General features: G+C 39.9%; 1 protein-coding gene across 7 annotated transcripts in view; it reads right to left on the bottom strand.

The window, feature by feature from the left end:
- Nucleotides 1–11665, bottom strand: part of LOC111872221 (diacylglycerol kinase theta) — a 138013-nt gene extending 126348 nt beyond the window's left edge. For all 7 annotated transcript variants that reach the window (XM_023865886.2, XM_023865884.2, XM_023865890.2 and 4 more), the window contains exon 1: nt 11303–11665. In XM_023865886.2, coding sequence (XP_023721654.1) covers nt 11303–11438 — 136 coding nt within the window. In that variant the 5' untranslated portion in view covers nt 11439–11665. The remainder of the gene's footprint in view (nt 1–11302) is intronic.
- Between the last annotated feature and the right edge of the window lie 11336 nt (nt 11666–23001).

Here is a 23001-nt window from a genome sequence, read left to right as displayed (position 1 = left end):
CGTGTTCTCTTCCACAGTTATAGAAACCCACTGAAAATTAGCGGCTTTCATTTCTACGCTTTCTCCGAAGTTGATTTTAGAGTTCGATTCTACTTCCAACGACAAATCTTGATAAGCCAATTTTAGATGTGCTTTTTTTCTGAGAAGGAAATGCAACAAGTGTTAACAATCTCCAAGCCTTCTTTCAATACTTCCCACATCAACTAAAGTTTATTTTTTTCATTCAGAATCCACGTAACCGGCACACACTGCAATGTCCAATTGCAAGGCTGGATTTCTGAATATATTTTGCTACTCATGAAGGCAGAAAGTAAAAGTAAAGATATGCCTGCAACAGGACGTGGAGACCCATAGGGTCGTGAGATGTTGAGGTTCCCACATTTTATAGACAATCGGCTCATAGATGGCGGCAAGGTTGTCAGCCCTAAGCGCCGGCCGCCCTTTACCCTTAAGAATATTCCAGGAATATTCCTGGTACTCATTTCTGTTAGAGGCTGAGTCGACCCTAGGGCCATAGTGTGGCTGGAAAGATTAGGTCAATTGAAATAAAAATCCAATTACCTCATCAAGACTTGAGCCCGCGGCCTTCCGGCTTGTAGCATAGAGCCTCAACCAACTACGCTACCGCGTGCCCCCCGTGAAGACAGTATGGAAGGCAAATTATTTTGTCCTTTCTTAACTGACCATTTATTTCGCCTGTGATGCATAGTTTCGTTTCGTACTGTCTCTTCTTAAACCGGTTTAAAACAAAGATTTTTTATTACAGACGATCAAAAATCAGCACTTTGCATACAAAGGATGAAATACCCTTCAGTCTGTCTACTCTGAAATGTGAAATTTTCATCAACAATTTTCATTTTCTTTGCTGGTGCCATATTTGTAGGGATTCGTTGCGCTGGCCACGCGACACCCTCTAACTTCGCCGACAAGCGTCGGTCGCTCGGTCGGTATAATTAGCTTGCGAACTAAAACCATGGAGTTTTTTTTTTTTTACTGGTGCCATATTAAGACATAACTTACTTCAAAATACTCAATTATTCGTCACTAAATCTACGGAACGCTAGTGTCGCTGGTTAACAAACAACTGTGCGCGGTGCGGCCAAATTACTTTTTAGTTTCGCTTGCCTTCTTTATTCTACTGAGCGATAATAATACACAGCAGTGATGAATCCGCGGCCCGCGAACGGATTTCACTAACGAAAAACTAAAGAAATCAAAGGAACATACACAATTTTACCGTCAACGCAACAATACTTTATTATATATTTATTTATTTATATTGCAAAGCGGCCTCCGTAGTCTAGCGGTAACGTTCCCACTTCATGACTCGTAGTACGCGGATTCAAACCCGGCGAAGGTCCTGGAATTTTTAAGGGCGGAAAAATTCAGGGAACAAGTCCTCCGGGAGGGACTTTAAGCCGTGGGTCCCGTGTCGTAGCTTTACGGTACATAAAAGAACCTCATATCTCCTAAGGAGGTCACTGAGCAAAATTCAAGGACATTTCCCGCCCAACGGTAGTCTCTAACGCCTTTGAGAGATGAAGGAAGCATTATAGATACCGCTAAGCCAGTAGAGGCCGAACTCGCTGGCTGAGTCGGGACTGATGGTAAGCACCAGTATCGGTAGGGTATAGAGACTGGTAGAATATTATAGAGGGAAGCACAATGGACCAGTATTGGTCTAAGCGCATGGGGAAACCCACCCTCTCCAATAACTAACTAACTATTTATATTGCACGTACATGTTTCGACCTCAAACGGGCCATCTTCAGGTGCTGCAAGTTTCTCACATACCATTACCGAACTGTAATGGAATGTGAGAAACTTGCAGCACCTGAAGGCGGCCTTTTTGAGTTCGAAACATGTAGTGCGTGCTATATAAATAAATAATAAAGTATTATTGCGTTGACGGTAAAATTGTATATATTCACCGTACATATATACGCAACACTATGCAATCCTTAAAAATATTAAAGAAACTCAATTTAAAATACCATTCACCCTCAAAATTTACACTTAAAATCCAGAATTACTGGCATACATATTGAGATGTTCATATGTAATATCCAATTACCGCTATACAATCAGGTGAGCAGGCAGCGCTCATTTCTTTACCTGTATCAACAACTAGTATTTGTGATAAGACGTTTCCGAACTGGTGTCTTTCGGCTGTTAGAACTCTTTTGCCATTTTAGGTGAAGTGACTGAAGTCTCGTTTACTAACAAACATCTGCAAGTGTGAAACAGCGCAGTCATAGTCCTTATTTGCCTAAGCTACAACATGATAGGTATTCTCTCCGTCCAGCAGAACGGAAATTCTACTACTCTGAGTGTTAACAATAATATACGTTGCTGTACAACATCTCCTTTCGAAATCTGTTATACACTAGAGAGAAATTCAAAATCTGTTTTTATACTAACGCCACGACAACTCGAAAACCTGTGGTTTCTGAAAGCAAACATCTCGAAAATCAGAACAATATTATCTCACTTCGAGCTCACAAAGGAAAACCAACTTAGCAGCCAAAGAGATCAGGTTCATACACGGCAAATTATGAAGAACTGTAGACACGGATGTTAAAATACGCGCTGACTGTCGACCTGAGATTATTGCAAGTAACGATATATCAAACATCGCGAACACCTGCACAATATATATGAGACACAAATTTTGGATTTTACCCGTAATTTTTTCATTTGAGTAGTATGCATATTATTATTATTATATTACATTTATTTGTTTATATTTATTATATTTTGCATTTTGTTTCTTTAATTATTTTTGTGTATTTCTCTCTATTCGTGCTAATTTTGTAATTGGCCTCTGTGCTGTTAAGTCTGCACGTAAATAAACATGAATTTAATTGAATTATTATTATTATTATTATTATTATTATTATTACATATATTGTCCTTGCTTGCCACAAATGGCATAACTATTGGAAATATACTTATTTTATTTTTATCGTCTGTTAATGCTAATTTCAAATTTTCTTGGAATTGTTATTAATTTATTGCTATTATATATACTGTCATATTTTGTATTTTGCTCTTTAATTATTTTTGTGTATTTCTGTGTACTCGTGCTAACTTTGTAATTGGCCTCTATGCTGTTAAGATTGCACGTAAATAAAGACGAATTGAATTATTATTATTATTATTATTATTATTATTATTATTAGTGACTATTAACACATTTTGACCGCCTCTGTGGTGTAGTGGTCAGGGTTCCTGATTACAGATCCAAATGTCCGGGTTCGATTCACGGCGCTACCAGATTTTCTGAGAAGTAGTGGGTCTGGAACGGGGTCCATTCAGCCTCGTGAGGATAAATGAGGAGCTACCTGAATGGAAAATTGGCGCCTCCGGTCTAGAAAACCGAAATTAACGGTCGTAGGTATTCGTTGCGCTGACCACGCGACACCCTCTATCCACTAAAGTTGGTACTAACTTCGCCGACAAGCGACGGTCGCTCGGTCGCTATAGTTCGCTTGCGGACTAAAGCCACGGAGTTCTGTTTGTGTTAAAACATTTTAGGAATATTGTCTCAAATTCAGTTTCTTTACTTTTTCGTTCGTGGGAATCACTCGCGTGTCGCACCCTGGCGTCCGGTGGGCAGCGTGCCGCCCACAAGTTGCCCATCATTGACCAATAGCATAGCGGAGGGGTTGGCAACATTTACCCGTAATTTGCAGCTTTTTTTTATTTTAGAATTTACTTTTCTAAATTAAGTTTTATACGGGTCGTTTAATCAATGAATGTGTGTGACAGTGTAGTTAAATTAAAAGAACTCTCCAGATGTTTCTCTACTGAACTGGCATTCTCATACCAAGACGATACCTCCTGCTGATAAAGGCTCTGACAGTTACTTATCTACAACCCGAACGTACGTAATATGTAGGGTCTGGTGCTTATTTAAGGCGGTATGCAACCCGGCAAGCAACTGGAACGTACTGGCAAACGTGTCAATAATCGCACACCTCATGACGATATAATTTGCAGGGGCAGTCTTGAAGGTGCAACTTCCTGCCATGCTCGTAGACTGCTGGTGTGCTACGCGGTCATTTTCATATATGTTACATCTACGCCATGTTTATACCTCATAAGGTCATCATCAGCAAGGCAATTTTACGCATTTGCTGCACTGTATTGCTTTTTCTAGTTGTTAACAAAACTTGGTTAAATTTAGTTCCAATTATTGTTCCTTTTTCAATGAATACTCCGTGTTTCCAGCCCTCCGTCGCTTCTTTGGTTGTGCGGTCTCTTACTGTGGTGTGGAGTGGTTGTGTTGAGTGTGAGCTCTACATTCATTATGATGTGGTATTCTGTGAACATATAATGAGATGTGTTATGCTTATTACTTAATGTATGTGTGAGCCGGTACAGCAACTGGCTACGGGCTAGACAACCGTCGGGACGGAGTACCAGTCCCGGTAGGGTCAAGAATTTTCTCTTCTCCACGTCGTCCAGCCTCCTATCCCACGGGCACTGAGGGCTCTTTCCCCACGGGTAAAGCGGCCGGGGCGTGAAGCTGACCACTCACCTCCAACTAGTGCCTAGGTCAAGAAAATCTGAACCCATACATCCACTCTCCCGTACGCCTTCATGACGTAGTGCTTAATTAGTTAAGCACAGGGACAACTTTACGTTACTTAATGTATCTGTCTGCCGTTTTCTGTGGTTGTACTCGTACTTACGTGTGTCTTCCGTGGATGGTTATTGAGAGTGCTATGTTTTCTACCAGTGTTGCGTTTCTGTTATGTGCTGCTGTCTGGTGTGAGGATGGTGTAGCGTTTCAGATACTGAACTGCACTTGTCTGTGTAATTCAGATGTACGTAGCTTCTACTGATTAAATAAATATGGTATTTAAAATGGATCTTAGAAAGATAGGATTGGATGGTATTGATTGGATTGATCTGGCTCAGGATAGGGACCAGTGGAGGGCTCTTGTGAACACGGTTATGAACCTTCGGGTTCCATAAAATGCTGGGAAATTCTTGAGTAGCTGCAGAATTAGCGGCTCCTCCAGAAGGGCTCAGCTCCATGTGTAAGTAAGTAAGTAATTTGTCCAGTATATTGAAACATTTTCCCATTTTCCCCTTGTTTTTATGATGTCCATGGTATCTGTTACGGATCCGTATGTGTGGTCCGTTCTGAGGGGAGCAGAGAATCCTGCATTACTTTTATTGCTTCTTATGGCTAAAAAAGCAGTAAGTAAATGTATCCCTGCAAGAGGCAGTGGAGGCCCATAGGGTTGTGAGTTGCTGAGGTTCCCACATTTTCTAGACAATCGGCTCATAGATGGCGGAAAGGTGTCAGCCCTACGCGCCGGCCGCCCTTTACTCCCAAGAATATTCCTGGTACTCATTTCTGTTAGAGGCTGAGTAGACTCCAGGGCCATAAGCGCGACTGGAAGGATTAGGTCAACTGAAAAAAAATTCAATGTCCTCATCGGGACTTGAACTAGTGACCTTCCGGCTTGTAGCATAGTGCCTCAACCAACTACGTTACTGCATGCCCCACTGCGTGACCACTCACCTCCAACTAATGTCGAGGTAAAGAAAATGTGGATCTATACATCCAATCCCCCATACGCCTTCATGGTGTAGTGCTTAATTAGTTAAGAACAGGGACAACTTTAGTTTCTTACCTATAGCTTATCAGTAGACCTATAGTGACTAGGCGGTGGCGGGGGAGACTTTGCTGTTCACGGCTGAAGCCTCCTCTCGTATTCAATGAGTACCGGGGGTGTCAAGCAGTCGGGCGCGAAGATGACCACTCACCTCCATCGAGTGTCGAGTTATACCTCCCACCTCGACACAGCCCTACAACTTCATGGCGTAGAGCTAAATTAAACACTGTGCCATTATTTTTACCAATGGTTGTAACCGAAAGTTTGACTATTAGTTTTTCGTTATGTTCCTTGTCGGTGATGACACAAAACTTTAAAATTCTGATATTTCTATCTGCGTCATCCTATTAAGATAATGTGTTTATTAGTAGAAAAAGCAATATCCCGTTCTCAGCCCGAGAAACGCCTGTCGTCGTCGTATCACAACATACAAGTATAAATATTTAGCTAACATTTTTCTTAAAGTATAACAATCAGACCGGCCCGTTAAAGTTTACTCGTGTAATTAAAAATAAAGATTTGGAATTGAAACTCGATTCGCGTCCAAAACCTCTACTGCAACATTTGCACACCGCTCGAACAGTTGTGGCTACACTACATACTGGCAAAACTACGAACAAAATTATATAAATTTCGCACCTTTGAATGTCGATCAGAAACAGGAAACATAAAGGATACATTTTATACAGGTAACTCACACTAGATGGGGATTTTCAAGACCGACATGGCCTAGACTAACGGCGTGCTTTGGCTTACGCTATAAAAAACAAAAAACTCCGTGGCTTTAGTCCTCAAGCGAACTACACAGTGTGTCCCGGTTCTATTAGGACTGTGTTCATTAAAAATACAAGACGTGAATTATTTTCAAATTTCTCTTTTATTCAAAATAGTCTCCTTCTGATTCAATACATAGCTGCAATCGATTGAAAATTTTTCGAAAACAGTCACTGTATTCCTTTTGTGGAATCACACTTGAAACTGCGGTACATTCCCTTTGGATGTCCTGGATGGTGTCGTGACGGTTTGCTTTCATCGCCAACTTAACTTTGGGAACAACCAGAAATCTGCTGGAGTCAAATCTGGCGAATACGGAGGATGATCAAGGACTGATCCCTTTTCTGCCCGAAAAATCGCGCACGATCTTCGATTTGTGGGGTGGGGCACTGTCGTGGAGGAGCGACCAGGAACCTTGCTCTCGATATTCACGTCGAATTCGAAGAATTCTAGCCCACAAACGATTGAGGACTCAGAGATAATAATAGAATTCACTGTTTGACCTTATGGCAAAAATTCCTCGTGAATAGATTCCTTTGGAATCGAAGAAAAAGGTTAGCAGTGTTTTTACTCGACTCTTTTGCATGCGCTCTTTCTTTGGTTTCGGCTTCTTTGGGCTCAACCACGCTGCACTCTGTCGCTTTGTGAGAGGCTCATATTGAAAACACCATGTCTCGTCACCAGTAACAATCAATTCTGTACAATTTGTGTCTCTTTGGGCCAACCGTAACATGTCTTTGCAGTGTTCCACTCTGGCATGATTTTCACCGCCTGACAGCGCATTCGGTACAAACCGCGCACAGACCTTCCGTTTGCCCAAATCCTCGGTCAAAATTTGATGCACAGTACTTTCTGGTATTCCCAAAAAGCCCTTCGATGAGTCTTGCAGAAACACATCTGTCTGATGCAAGGATTTCGATCAATTTTTTCACATTTTCTTCAGTGAGACTTGTTCTCGGCTTTGATGCACGTGGAGCGCCTTCAATGTCCTCCCTGCCATCACGAAATACAGCATACCATCGAAAAATGTTCGAGCGACTCAAACAAATCACTACCGTACACACTTTTCATCATTTCGTATGCTTTTCCGGCTGTTTTGCCTAACTTCAAACAAAATTTGATGTTGGATCTCTGTTCAACCGCCATTTTCCGACGAGCGTCAGAACAGTACTGTTACATTCAAGGTCAGGACACATGATTCAGTGATGCTTGCGCTTTGAAATTATAGTCAGCCACAGTTGAAACTTCAAGAATCTTAATGCCACAACTCGCCAACAGATGGCACTGCAGAGCAAAAAAAATGAGTTCTAACGGATCCTGGACACACCCTGTATTTCACAGTACTTACGGAAGTCAAGTTTCACCTCTTCCATGAAACGAAACTAATAATTTGTCTTATTGCCGCCACACCCTGAAGTCATGGGATCGAATCTGTTTGTACCATAAATGTTTGTCCTCGTTTCCTGTGCTGCTCAATGTTGTCTCGTAACGGGCCGATTCCACACCCACGTCAATCTACTGAAATCCATTTGCTCTACGAACCAGGATATGTCATGCCTTGAGTATGCCACCTTATTGAAGTAAAGTCCTGTGTGTGTATGTTTGGATTTCCCACCGGTGTATGAGCACTGGAAGTATGCTGAAAAGATAACGTAATGACGTGAATGACGACGTAAAGGCCTACGTCACTAACCAACAATGACGCAACCTCCTTCCCACAGTTGATGGAGTATACTTCGAAAAGATTAAATGTCTCAAGACAAACTCCGACTCAAATCACGATGGACTGTCAAAAGTGAGGACGGTGTGGTTAGAATTCCGGCTTGGTAATCATGTCACAATTTTAAGTTAGAGCTGGAGACATGCTCAACTGACTGATATTTCTTGTGGTTCTCTTCAACCCCTTCAATAAAATGCTGCGACTGTAGCTCAGAACACGCTAAAACCGGTTCCTTCCGTATACTTCCCAACTGAATCAATTGGTTGGAAAAGTAGGCATGTCTGTGTTTGGGCCACTGGACATGTTGTCTTTCCCAACAACCCGAAACAACACGGCCTAATGTCAGTGTTTCTCAACCGGTGGTTAGCATACTCTTGGGGTTACACAGGGCCGTGAAGCTAGTGCCGAGGTCAAGAAAATGTGGATCTACACATCCACTCCCCCATACACCTTAATGGAGTAGTGCTTAATCAGTTATACACAGGGACATCTTTACATTTTTGCCTTTTTACAAACTAACTATACCTGCTTTTTGAAAAGAAAAAGTCTCAATACAATCTGTGAATTCTAATTCTGTTTTGTGGAGGTCCCGGAGTGACTACCCAGTCGCACTCCCTTGAATTTGGCTATGACTAATAATATTTTCAGTACACGACGCGAACCAATAGTCAACCGGGCTGAACACATTGAATTCTAAACACAATGCATATTTTTAAAGCTCAAGATGGAGAATACTGCTCTGTGTAACGAATCAACCGACATGAATAACTCCCTTTAAACATATACACGTACAACTTGTATGAGTTTCCAACAAATCTCGAAACCCGTTCATTTTTATCACAAAATAAATTTTGAAGAATGCCGTCTTCTGGGATGTGGCGCCGTGTGTGAACCGACGATTCGGAGGAACGTATCGCTTCCATCTTCGGGGTTGAAAAAGCCTGTCTGCAGCCACCTGTTCATGCTGGTTCCTCGCTCGCGGACTTTTCTAGCCTGAAGATGGAGGCGATACGTTCATCCGAATCATCGGTTCACACACGGCGCCACATCCCAAAAGACGGCATTCTTCACAGCCACCGCCGTGAAAACCTCAAATCTTACAAAAAAAAACTTCTTTCCGTCACTCGGTACACGAGTAAATTAATCTTTTAACAAAGCAGAGTTAAACCAAGGAACAAATCAGTTGTAGTGCCTACTCTGTGACCAAAGATGATGAGAGCTGTGATGGTGGTGCCGTGGTGATAACGGCGGCGGCGGCGGCGAGGAAGGAAGAGGAGGATGGCTGCTTGCCATCACTGTGAACATACTCCCCGATTTACCTTAAACGCTGGGCGTACTACGACTCGGTGGACACTGTGAGACTAATATCTACGGCTGACACCTAACGGGGCCGTTAATTAACGGAAGGATTAATCAATAAGTGTCGCAATAAATGAATAATCACAACCATCATCAATTTGCTATCCTGCTGTTTGTCCTCATATCGTGTCCAACGATGAACAACAAATTAAATGTAATTTCCATTCATTGTGGATTTAATAATAAATGGCAATTTGTGTTTGCTCCAATATGAGCGTGTCACTGAATTTGGTCCTACATGAAGGTCAACATATTATTTGGTTACTTGCGAGTGCATAAAATGGCAAGACTGCAGCATGAACATAACTCCACACGCTCAATACATAGGAACCTTCTCTGAGGTGTAGTGTTTGTTTACATTAATGCTTGCAATAGCAGTAAAACATCTCCCCCTCATGAACATGTAACAATACTAACTGGTCCTCCCCAAACATATGGCAGCATCTGATCATGACTTGGATCTTACAAGACATTCCTGTGCTCCTATCATTGTTTATCATCGCGTACTTTCTGTGTGATTTATCTTTGGGCGCTTTAGGTATTTAGACTATACAGCGTCTGGTAGAGCTGATGACTGAACTGGAAAGGATCTGGTATGTGGCGGTCGTAGTTATCACCGCGGTACTATCCCAGCATTAACTTGCAGGAGCTGAGGAAAGCCAAGGAATATCTGTCAGGATATCCGGTGTCCCGGCAGAGATTCGAATTGCACACCCAGCGAATACAACACCAGAGCGCTGCCGATATGCTAACCTGCTCAGTATATCATGCACATAAAACAACAACGGGCACTTTCTCTTTCTGTTTTATCTGATTGTTGCAATTAATGAAATGCTTCACATCTTTCAACAAAACCGAGAAAATCAGGTTTCAGGTAGGATCTTCTTTTCTCAAATTCGTCCCTCTTCCACAAATTCGTCTTTGTGCCAAGATTCACACAACATTGATCCCGTTTCATTCACGGATCGATCATACGTTACGCCGCATTTGTTAGCAGATGCCAAGAACTTGACCCACTCACAACATAGTCGTTATACAAAAGCACAATGACGTCGCTTTGGAGAACATGTATAACTGATATTACGGGCAGACCAGTATTACAAATGGCTTTCATACTGTTATTATTAATTTAAGTCAGGGAGAGTGCTGAGCAGAAATGGCACAGGTCTTCCTCGCCTTAACACTAATCATACTGTTACGGTCGAAGTTAAAAACATATTACTGCATGTCACAACGTATGCGTACTTCATTCATGAAATGATCATTAATGTGTTTCTTTGCAAAGAAAATTAAACGCAACCACATTATATTTTAAAAATTTTATGGGCAATATGAAATCGCTTGCACATCAAATTATTAACGGGAGGTGATAGTCATATTAAACAACATCACTGCGGGAAATCAGTAGCTTCAGATATACTCTGAAACAGACGCGATATGGTTACATTCTGATGAGAGATTAATAAGATACCTTGATCATCGGTGTCGAAAAGCTCCGAAACTGAAGCCCCTCCCTCCAGTCCTACTAACAAATTTTCAATAGCCTACAGCCGCATCTAATAAGTATTAAATGAAATTAAAACGATATTAACACGATTTTTCTAACATTGCGAAAGTGACAATATGAGAAACCTGTATGGCCCATCCCGTACGAGAAAGGTGATGTGGGGGGGTTAACTGGATGCTGTCGGGGAACAAAACAGCCCGGGCCTCGGCTGCAGCGGTGATCCCCAATACTTCACCCCTCACCTACCCGCGCGGAGAACCACACATACACACGTCATTCTTGTACATGTCAATTATAAAATGCATTTACCTTCGCAGATGTACCCCTGCTGTATGAGCCCCCACAGCATGTCGCTGCAGTGGTGACAGTAGGTGGGCTTGTGGAACGTTTTCTTGCTGAAGCTGTGCCCGTGGCCGGCTGGGGTCTCGGCTGAGACCGACGCCATGATCCCAGACCCACCGCGGCACCGTTCACGCCAGATTTTCACCGTGAATTTACACTAGGCACACACATATTACATGTCTACGTAATCTCGGAACCGTACACGTACATTGTGATGCCGTAGGGTATCCCTGAAATTCAGAGTTACATGCCTAAGGCGCATTTCCGGAGGCCTTTCCCGTCACAGCTGACCATCACTGGCAAGATATCTTCGCGCATCCGCAAAGGCGAAGCGCCTGAGCGGTATAGCATCCTGCACATTCAGTGTTCTCGCTAGAGGGTTCGGCAGCGGCCGAAATGGCAGCCATGCTGAATCGTTCAATATACAACACAAGATCAAATAGATTTATCAAAAGTTACGAAACAATAAAAGATACTATAACATATTTTTGTCCGTTTTAGACGTTCTTTTTACGTGCTCTATATTTACTGATGCGTCAATTTAGAACTAAAGAAATTAAAATGTGAACGATCTGCACGATTTTAAAATTTAAGTAAGCTAGACCTGCAGTTTTAATTTCGTATTGTCAATTTTGAAGAGATGACATATTGTGCAGTATAAATGTTTGCGCTGCAGCTATTGGGGACATTAATTCGATTGTCTTCTTAAAAGTTTAGGTTTGTTCCAGACGTTCTATTTTGTTCAAGATTGAAAATACCAAAGTTCATTACGATTAGGATTAACGGGAAAAGCTTTATTACTTTTTCAAATACGTTACCCAGTAAACATTTTAAGTGAAATTTCGTGAAACGAAGGAGTACTTCATCCAGTAAATTAATACTCAAAGTTTCAGAGGAACACGTTGCCTGTATTTTCAGGGTATAAGAATCTTGTACATGAAGATGGGGGTACAGATACTCCGAAATCAACCAAACTACACAGACTCACATCCTAGAATACAGTAAGCTTTATATTCAACACAGCAGTGGGAAAACTTTAAATCTGATCTATCTCTTGGTTCTATTTCTGCTTTGTGCAAAAAATATAATGAAGCTGTTGTGTTTGACAGACAAAAACAAAAATCAGATTTTGATTTCAAGTTCTCAGTCTCAATCACATCAACACATTTTCCTATTATGTCTAAATGGAGTAGTGGGTATATTATCTATATTTCTTTATTATTAGTCAACTTTAATTATGCTATTTTTCTTCATCAGTCAGATTTTATTTTGTCTTTGGAGTCCTATTGGAAAATTCGATCCTGATCAGCGCACTATAGGGATGTATAGGCCTAAGAGGAATGGAAGTGCAGCTCCAAGCATTTCTAATTTCGATAGTATTCTTCTATTTGTATTGATTGGCAAAATAATAACAGAATTTAATTAGCTTAATCCAAATTCTGACAGTGACATTTCCTTCGCACTAAACTATGACTACAATTAGACATAATCTTTGCACTGTCAAGGCTCGGTCTCAATAATCTCGTTTATGAGAACAGGAAGAACCATTTGTGAAGTTAAAACTGTCAATGTACAAGATTCTTTTTAGCAAGACAGTGATGACCCACAATTAAAAAACATATACGGAAATATGTAGTCGACTGTGAAGGATACTCTCCTGTCCCTATAGGCCTGCATAGAAAGATCTTCCGAAACAGTGGCCATAAGAGACTGGGTAATCATCAGACAACTTCCGAACTCCGTGACCAAGATCAAAATCCCTGTGTACTTGCCCCTATCACACCCGTGTGCTTCAATCCTTTGTCCGTCTCTTGCTATGCCAACCAATAATTTCTGCTTAAATAACGTCATTGAACAGTGGAATTCACTCGTCAATTAAAGTATACAGGTTTTAAAGACACCGAAAGTTATTTTTGACGTCAGTTTGGAGACAAGTAAGCATTTGAATGGAGTTCTCCTGTCCCACCCGAACACCTGGAGTCACGAAAGCCAAGCACTGGTGCATATATGCCTTAGTCACTCCCTCCGCCATCTTTATTCGGGATGTGAGCCTTCTTGTGTTGACCTCTGAAGGGGTCTCCAATAAGTTAAGCCAGAGATGTGCGAGGAGGACCTACAAAATTTCTGAATGCAAAAAAGTTTCAAAATTATTATAGTTGTAAGTTACAACAAGGCGTTCGATAATTTGATAATACTGAAATCATAATATTTCTTCCAGTAAGAAATAAATACAGTATCGCGGGAACAAAGATTAGGTAACAAAGTACTGTGTATTTTTTGCTGTGCCTTGTTTACCCGTCATTTATGATAATTGGTGCAGCAAAGATTACGTAAATTCCACCACAGCAGTTATTACAAATCGAATTGCAAATTGGGACATGACAGAAGTGGGCATGAAACTTCACTTCGATGTTGAACTTCTGTGAATCAAACTGTCGTGTTGCTTAGCTTTAATATTTAGCGGCACAGACTTTAACTTACCTTATCCCATATATATGGCCTATCCGTTTTAAAGAGTAGGAAATCTCACATTAAGAAAGTCTAATTCCAGTTCCAATAGATCCAATTTACTTTATAATTATATTATAATGTATTTACCGCAATCATATAATTAGGTTATCAAGTTCTGATAGGCCTATAAGAAGAATTTCAATCTTATGTAATAAAAGCTATAGAAATACTGGCAAAAAGTAATGCCTGTCAGCGCTTCATCACCATGGGCGCGGACAGATCATTTTCTAAGGGTGAAGGGTAAACCAGACGTTAGATTAAGACTCTACCTTCAAGCCGTTCATGACTATTTTTACTGGTCGTCCTGGCGTATTCTGGACAAAAGAATCTATTTTTTAAATATTCTTAATAACTGTTCTTAATTGATAGTAGATTTCGTTCCTCTTCAATTCTGATTTTCTAAAGAAAAGCTAAGGAAGCCGGCAGATAGCTGCCCCCTTCCGCCCCCTTAGCTGTCACGTACATCTAAATATGATAGAAGCTGGTATAGTACTAGTGTCAATGTCGAAGAAAATGGAGGGCAAACGTCGAGTTGGTCTTGCCTTCTCTCGGAAACTCTGACACCCCCCACGCCATTAGCTACATCTAGCGGAAGTATCTCTTGCGAGTGGGCGCGTTTGTTCGAATTGCTGGCCGTACTGTTAACGCTCGTGACATGTGAAAAATTATGGCTTCGTTTTTACCTGGAAATTGCTACAGAAATCTGGCTTTTCAAGTTCATGTTCCCCCATGAACAAACTATAAGAGGCGAATTACCAGTGTCTTAGAAGGCAATATGTATATTGTACCCATGACGTTGATTTTAAGTTACGCGTTCTTAAATAACTAAGATTAATAAAATCAATCTATATTTCTATTTAATAATTTTGTAATTCTACAGAACATAATTGGAAAAGTACCGCTTAGGCCAACGCTATTTAACATTCAGCGCGGCATCCAGAAGAGCTTTGGTGTAGACCAAGGTTCCTACCCAGCGAATAACAAAATAATTCTTGTTGCTGGTAAAACGATCGGAGCGTAAGTTTGACGTCGCGATTCATCTGGTTATGAGTCAAAGAAGGATTGGCGTTTTGCCTCGACTCCACACACTCCTTCGCAGCGTGGCAAGCAGGGTAATGAATATGTTGGGCGTATATGATCAATCTAGAAACCTGAATACTTTGAGAAGAGATGAGCCAGATTTACGACAGCAGAATAGCAATAGAGGTAAACCTATAAACCAAACATTCAACATCTTAACCAAAGACAACTGCGATTTTTCATCTTTTGTTTGTCTTATTTTTATTATGTAAACAAAAGTACTACTGACAGAGATAACAACAGCAGGACCTACGCCTAAAACTAAAGCCGACACCACATCTAAAAGCTTTTGAAATAGAATGTAACCCATAAAACTTGGATCTTTGTGTTCTACATTTTGTCACGTACCGGTTTGCACGGTGTTTACTCGCCCAATGTGCTTGGTCTTACCTTCCTCCCAGAGGCTCAGCTTTCACTGTGTTTACTGTCCAATTTCTCCCGCGGCTCCTTCATTAAGCAGTTCCCATATATGGTTCCAGTCTGCCCAGGTGTACTACCACCAACCCTCTTCTCCACCTCACGACACAGAACAGGATGCAAAAAACAAATATCCCTCATTCGGTCGGTGCGGGCAAACTAAATGGAGTGGCCCGTGTTCCTTCATTTCCGTCTCTTTTCTGCGTTTCGGAGGATGCCGGCCCCTCCACAATGTCCTGACATTCTTTCTCTGAATCCTGACTGAAAGTTCGACCTTTCGCTTCACGATATCCGGCATGAGAGCCTTCCTGAAGGTTCTGCTGGATGTCATGTCGCTTCCTAAACGTAACTGCTTCTTCAAATCTCGGTCCCCTATTCTAGTCCTGCCGGTCTCGCCCATCTGCATAGCTCCCGAGCTGAACTATCAACTGACAACTGACGAAAAGTCAGAGTCAGAGTCGAAGTCACATTGTGACTGACGACCAGTCAGTCAGTCAGTAAGTCTTGATGTCGAACTCCATCAGGGGCTCATGACCAGATATTTATTACTGTTTCACAGTTACGGGCTTGATTTTTTGTTGGGCGTCCTTTCTGACGCAAGGACGGGTTTATCTTTTGCATATGCTGCTGGCTTTTGCCAGCGCAGTTTTTCTCGGGTTCGAGTCCCTTGGACTCGCAACCATATTTTACTGTCTCAGATTTGAGACTTACCTTTTCGTCGCCTCCTACGACTAGCAGGGTCACGGTGGAGGTATTCGACCCGGCCTCCACACGGGATTTCACTCACTCAAACTCGACAACTGACTGAGCTCCAGACCTCCGGATTATAACATCTCGGCAAGGACCACTTAGAAAATACAGTAGTTCCATTGTTGAGTGCATGTTGAGGGTTTGCCAAGCAACGGCTGCTATTTAGAGTCACCGCTTAGCAACAGGTCTATGTGACACAATTGCATTCAATTTTCGCTTTACTTAAAGCAGGTTTTATACTGAACTGATGTAGTTTACAGACCAAATCTAAAATTTGCAATACTTATTTAATCGAAACTGAATGGCCGATTTCAGATGAAATACGCGAACTTGCAGAAAAACAAGACCTTCACATACAGATCACTTTGCATATGCTTCAAAGAATGCATAACCACACATTTATACTATATATTTTGTATGAAACATAAAACAAGAAATTTTCTTTGGAATCGTGGGTCAAATTCAAGAGTAGTTTCGCCAATAAAAAATACACTGATAGTTAATACGAAATGTTTTCCTAACTTCAGTATTCTAGCAGTAATCTCAATGACGTCAGACATACGTAGGTTCTGGAATTAACGGATCTTCAATTCACATCTGTATTTATGGTAGCAAGTTACTAAAACAATTAACACCGTTAACTGTAAGCTACTGAGCAACCCAGTATGATTGAACTATTCAAGAAATTCTGCAATCTTATATAACACTGCACTGGAAAATGCTGATCACATATGTATTCACTTCTACTCCTTAAGTTCATATATACCCTCTATCCATACTTTCCAACAAACAAGCTAACTTCATGATCATCCTAGACGTCTTACGTGACGGGCCCATTAATTTCATCAGTTTAACAATATTATTAGATGAACTGTAAACCCAGTGAATGTTTCAATGGTGCAAACATTTCTATTTCCTTGTTATGTTTCTTGAGTAAATTCATTCTTACCGGCACTTTGTTTCTGTCCTCTTTCTTTAGGTCGAGAGACCTATATGAAACATCGTGTAAAATTAGAGATGCTTTCGAAATTAATTGTCGACGTAGGCCCTGCATCTTTAAACTAACCGCTGTAAGGAGAGACTTCGTATATTTACTTAAACGAAGTGGGAAGCAATCCTGATTATCATCGTACTCACATTAGGCCTGAGTGTGTATGCGAAGACAGAGAATTTTGACAGGTAAGCAGCAACCTCTTCCTTCGTCCAGCTACTTCTGATGTTCCTGCACGCGCCAACTTTATGCTACTGGGATAAATACGTACTTATCAATAAAACTATCATACGAAACCAAATGGAAAATTACGGTACATACATCGTACAGACCCTGCAGTAATCTGAGCTTCAAGGGTATATTCCACGCGACCCTTCTTGAATATGAAGACGGCTCTTTCTCAGATCGATTCCGCTCTAAGCGTAGGCGCTCGGAGTTCGATCCCAGAAGCTTCCAAATTTAGATTTCTGCTCCACAATGAAGCATACGATTTCGCAAAACAGGTTACTCTTCAGTTATGTCAAACTATACAGGTCCTGCACTTTAATAAAGAATTTTACAGTGCCTGAAAATAACTGGCACAATAACAGCAAAGGAGCTTAACTTTTGCGGCGATGAATGTGGTTCTACAAAGATTTCCATTTCCAAAAAATAACAACTGTTATCTAATGCATTTTCGTGATCCTCTACACATTGATGCAAGTTTTCAGTAATATTTTTAAATTTGGTACCATGCGATTTTGTTTGCCGAAGAGAATGCAAGAAAAGCGAACCAGGATGGACTGATTTTCCAGGCCACTTTCCAACGGAAATTCAAAACTGAATGATGTACTGAAACTCAGGTAAATATCTATTCTGAAACCACTCATAAATCGAATCAAAAGGACAAAAAGGGCAGGAAGCTCTCAAATATATTTTGAAGATCATTCTTTTTGTGCAGAAAATTATCTGGTACTTTGGAATTCCAATGAAAACATATGAAATTCGAATGCTGCAATCTTGATATTATGAAAGTAATTAGTAACCATGAAACAGAATTGAAAGTGATGTTTTCAAAGCATAACACTGGTTCTGTAAAATACTTGTCTAATAAAATCCAAAATTAGTTAATGGGCACTTACGTTCTTGCTGAAACCATTTCTGAAATTAAGAAAGAAAAATATTTTTTCAGTGTTATTTGACTGTAACCCCGATGCTGTGCATCAAGTACAGAAGAGTTGAAAGAATTCAGTACATTAATGTGACTAAGGATCTGCATACATTCCATCCTTCAACGTCCCCTTCATCTTACTGCATGAAACAATTTCAATATTGGACTTCGTATGTTAAATCAGTTGCCACAATATATTAAAGAGATACCAGTACTATACAAGTTTAAAAAGACTTTGAAAACATTCCTACTTGATCATTGTTTCTATAGTATAGACGAGTTTCTCTTGTTCGGGGGCAAATCCTAGTTCTAATCACTTGTAAACATATATTTCAAGAATTAACTTGTAGATTTTAAAATTAGTAATGTTATAGGGATACCTACTGCGTTATTCTGTATTCTTTTCTTACAGTAACGAGATAGAGGATACCAGGGTATTTTGTGCTGGGATAGAAGGAACGGGTCTTGAGGCGTACAGAGGTGTCGTGCGTTAAACGATTATTACAGTCCTGTTATTAGAATCATCATTGTATTATCTTAGTATATTATTATTATTTATTATTGTAAAGTATTTGACTTGTCCTATATCATGTATAATGATCACTGGATATGAAGTAAATAATGATTACAATACCTGTTTTATACTGTGCATGAGGTGCAGAAATACTCGTAGCTAATAACGGGCTACATCAGAAATAACCAGTTTGGGTATGCAGGAAAATCTTACTGATTTGATGATTAGTTCTTTTGTTCATGGTAGTTGCTATGATGATCTTTTAATTATCATTGTCATTATAGAACTATATTCATTGCCATCATGCTCCCAATGTCATTCTCATGACTTTAAGAAACTGGCTTGGACTCAAACACATGCAACAGGAAAATTAGTATTTCTGAGTTTTCCTTCCTAAAATGCACACCTGTATTCAGACTTATCTGCTGCCACTATTAGTTTCCAAGATAGAGAGCACAATGGCTTGAAACTGTGAAGTATATATACAGTAATTACTTGAACATCACCATGAAATACACAGAATGTTTTCATATGCCACTTCTCGATTACGGCCTTATTTTGTTTACCCATGGTCCATAAGAACTATTATGTAAGGAAGGAATTTTAAGGAACAACACAGACTAAACAAAATTGCAAATGAAACACAGGAACTCCAGCTTCTCACACTACTGTCATTTATCAACATAATTTCACTCTACATAAATTTTGATACTCCATTTGCCCTGAGATATTCTATTGGACAGCTGCTGTATCCCTAATTATTATTATTATTATTATGAAACTAGAATAAATATTCATGTATTCAACATATGAAACTCACCATAGTGGATAACAAAGAAATGAGAACAGAGTCCCACTAATAAATTATTATTGGTATCACTGATTCTGTTCAAATCAACTTCAACTGTTCCATTTACAAATAATTAAGACTTCCATCTTTACACACCTCATTTAAACTACTTTCAATATAGTAAACTCTGGTCTAATAAAAAGTCATCCCCCTCCCAAACCACTTGTTTATACTGTTTGTAAAATAGTCTAGGTGAGATGTCATCCCATTCTGCTATCCTATCCTGACTGCTGGCAGCCTTCACCTAACATTAATGCAAGAGTATTCCAGCTAACAAGAGTGGAACACAGGGTAATGGGGAGGGCAGTGGGGGGATGTCCATGAGAATTCTTTGCCTGGCTTTATCATGGTGGTGATATATTACACTTCCATCAGGATGGGGAATATGATAATTGGGAACCAAAGAACTACCCAGAACAAAGGTTTCTCAGATATTTCTTTTCTCTGAAACCAATATCTTAAATATATTTCAAGTCTCATGTTGTCAAATAATTCATCTGATATAAGCAGAATATAAGGACTACCAGGATACTGCTTGTCCTTTATTTAAAATGCCCAGTTGTGGCGAGATCAAATGGGGAAATCTGTTTGAAACAAGTTATTCAAAAGATTAAGAACAAGACAGAAAAGAGATGTCTGGAAAATAGACAGTAACAATGCCAACTGGACTGTAGTAGTTGTGGATAACAGTGATGGACTTTACTGTTACTGTTTAATTTTTGGATGCGAAGTGACCCATTAAATTTTTGCACCCAAGATCTTTGAATCAATGCATAGTACTCTGACTAATGAAAGTGGAACGGTGTAAGAAGTATAACCATAAAACTCTATGCAACTTCCAATAAAAATAGCAGGAAAGAACTCGTACACATATTTTATGTGACTGTCACTTTAAAAGCCCAGTTTTGTGTCATATACAGCATTACCGTCATCATCATCATTGGCAAAATAGACCTTTTTGAGCCATAGCCTTCCTTAGACGATTCTGCACAGGTTGCATCCAGTTTTCACTCTTTGGATTTCACAACAGTAGTTTTTTAAACAGCATGGTTGTCAGCCTTGTGTCCAGCCCTAACCTAGAAGACCAGGTCCCTTGCATGTGTGTCCATATATATATATAATGTGTGTGTGTACACACAAACATTCTTATAAGTATCCAGTCATTTTCCTGTTTCCTAATGTGCACCAAACCATATTAAAATTACTATGAACAACAGCTGAGACTGTTATAGAAATGCAGAAGTACTGGTCTATAGTTCGTGGATGTGGTTCAAATCCTCATTCCAAATGCTCTGTACTTTAATGTAATACAAATTCTTATGAAGTCTCTTCTTTCATTATAGATCTTTACTCTGGTCAAGGTACTATTTCTCTCTTTAAACATTTCATGGAGAAAATGCCTTCTAGTTGCCATTGAACCTTAATATTTTACATCCTTAGCAACTTCTACTGTGTCAATTCCTGTGATGTTATAGAACTTCTTCAACTGCTGTAATGTCATTAAACAAACAATACACAAACACATCACCTGTATGTCCACAATTTGGGCTTTAGAAAAATGACAGAAATTGTAAAATCCATGACTGTTAAAATGTATTTTTTTTTATGCTAGTGGGGTGGGACTAAGTTCCTTGTACTGTAGCCACTTCTGGACTATTGTACCAGCCCCAGATGATAGGTGAGGGTGATTGTGGAGCAATTGGTGGAATGAAGATTGGCAGGGGAAACCGAAGTACTCGGAGAAAACCTGCCCCAGCACCACTTTGTCCACCACAAATCCCACTTGACCAGACTTGGGAGTAAACCTGGGCTGCCTCAGTGAGAAGCCAGCAACTAACCGCTTGAGCTATGGTGCGGCCCTGTTAAAATATAACTGAGATACTACCAACAAAATGAACTGGTAAACAAAGTCCAGTCAGCACTACATAACTTAAACATACACTACATTTTATTGCCCATTTATTTAATTTGTGGACCTCTGGCAAACAATGACTTTGAATACTGTTTACACACATGCAGAAACAAAGTTAGGAAACTGCAGCCATGTAAGTACAAGGTAATGTCCCTATGCCAAATTAAACAATTCATCGTGAACAAGTATCAGCCTCAGCACTAGGAGGTGATCGGTCAACTTCAAACTGACTCCTTTACCTCAGATTTTCCATTGGTTAGGAGGCTAAGGAACTTCCTCAAACAATATGGATGTATTGGCAAAAAGAAAAACACTTCCCTTGTCAAGAATTTGGCAACATTCATCCAAGTAGCAGCTCGTCAATATTCTGACTGAATCAGACTTTATGATACTAAGCATCATACTGGAACAAAAACAACATATATACTTTAACTGCCATACATCAATTTCAAAGAAAATACATTAACAGAGGTTGTAGCTATTTGTGTGCTGTACCACTGGGACATTCTAAATATCACTTGGTTAATGTAAGAAAACACCAATTTGCTCAGTCTCTGAAATATGATGCATAAAGTTTGGTAGATATGTATCTATCTATCAAACTAAATGGAATCACATCTCAGACAATCACAATATTAATTGTTCCTTCTTTAGCCTGAGTCTTCAATAATTATGCCAGGATGGGTGGAGGTCTGGGAGAAAGGATGGCCTGCTGTACTTTGTGCCAGCAAATCTCACATCAGTCACATAATAAGTTTCCACTGTATCAGCCATAAAACTCACATAAGGACTTATAAACCACTGATAAAGTGCAGTTCACGAACACCTTCACAGTTAACTTCTTCATGTATTGGTATAAACAAGAATTCATAGAGTTGCAATAGATACTTATAAATTTGTTACCTCCCAACCATAAATAGAATCTACACAGACTAACAAACGAGAAAGGAGATCCTTTGTAAATAACCTTTTAAAAATTAAATTTTATCAAGAGTCTTAATTATATATGTAAAGAGAATAGAATTATGACTAGCATCATCTGTTTGTAGCAACACATGGGCTATGTCCAAATATTCTGATGACTACGGTTTTCTAACTAAGAATATGCTACCTTATAAGCAACTGGAAACTAAGTAAAATGCACACATCACTCTGCATGCTAACAGCAATACACAGAATTGTTTACAAACTAAGAGAGAGGAAAATTTCATACTCTACTGAATCACTTATAACAGTATCCAATATAATAAAAGAAATGATTACCATCAGACAAACAAACACTGTACATCAAGTTAGCTATATCATGTGGAACATTATCTACCAATCATGACAAGATATCCAGTATGTACTATGTACTCTGTAATTATGAAACAGAATCTGATGCTCTGTCATTTGATGAATGAAGACTGGAATGAAAATGGTATGGCCCTTTTAACTTCCTTCTGTATTCACATCAACACAGACTGAACAATCTGTGGATTTATATGTATG

The sequence above is a fragment of the Cryptotermes secundus genome, unplaced genomic scaffold, assembly GCF_002891405.2.
Source record: "Cryptotermes secundus unplaced genomic scaffold, Csec_1.0 scaffold782, whole genome shotgun sequence".
Classification (NCBI taxonomy): Eukaryota; Metazoa; Arthropoda; class Insecta; order Blattodea; family Kalotermitidae; genus Cryptotermes; species Cryptotermes secundus.
The sequence above is the reverse complement of the archived record's forward strand: the minus strand, read 5'-3'. Positions and strand labels throughout refer to the sequence as shown.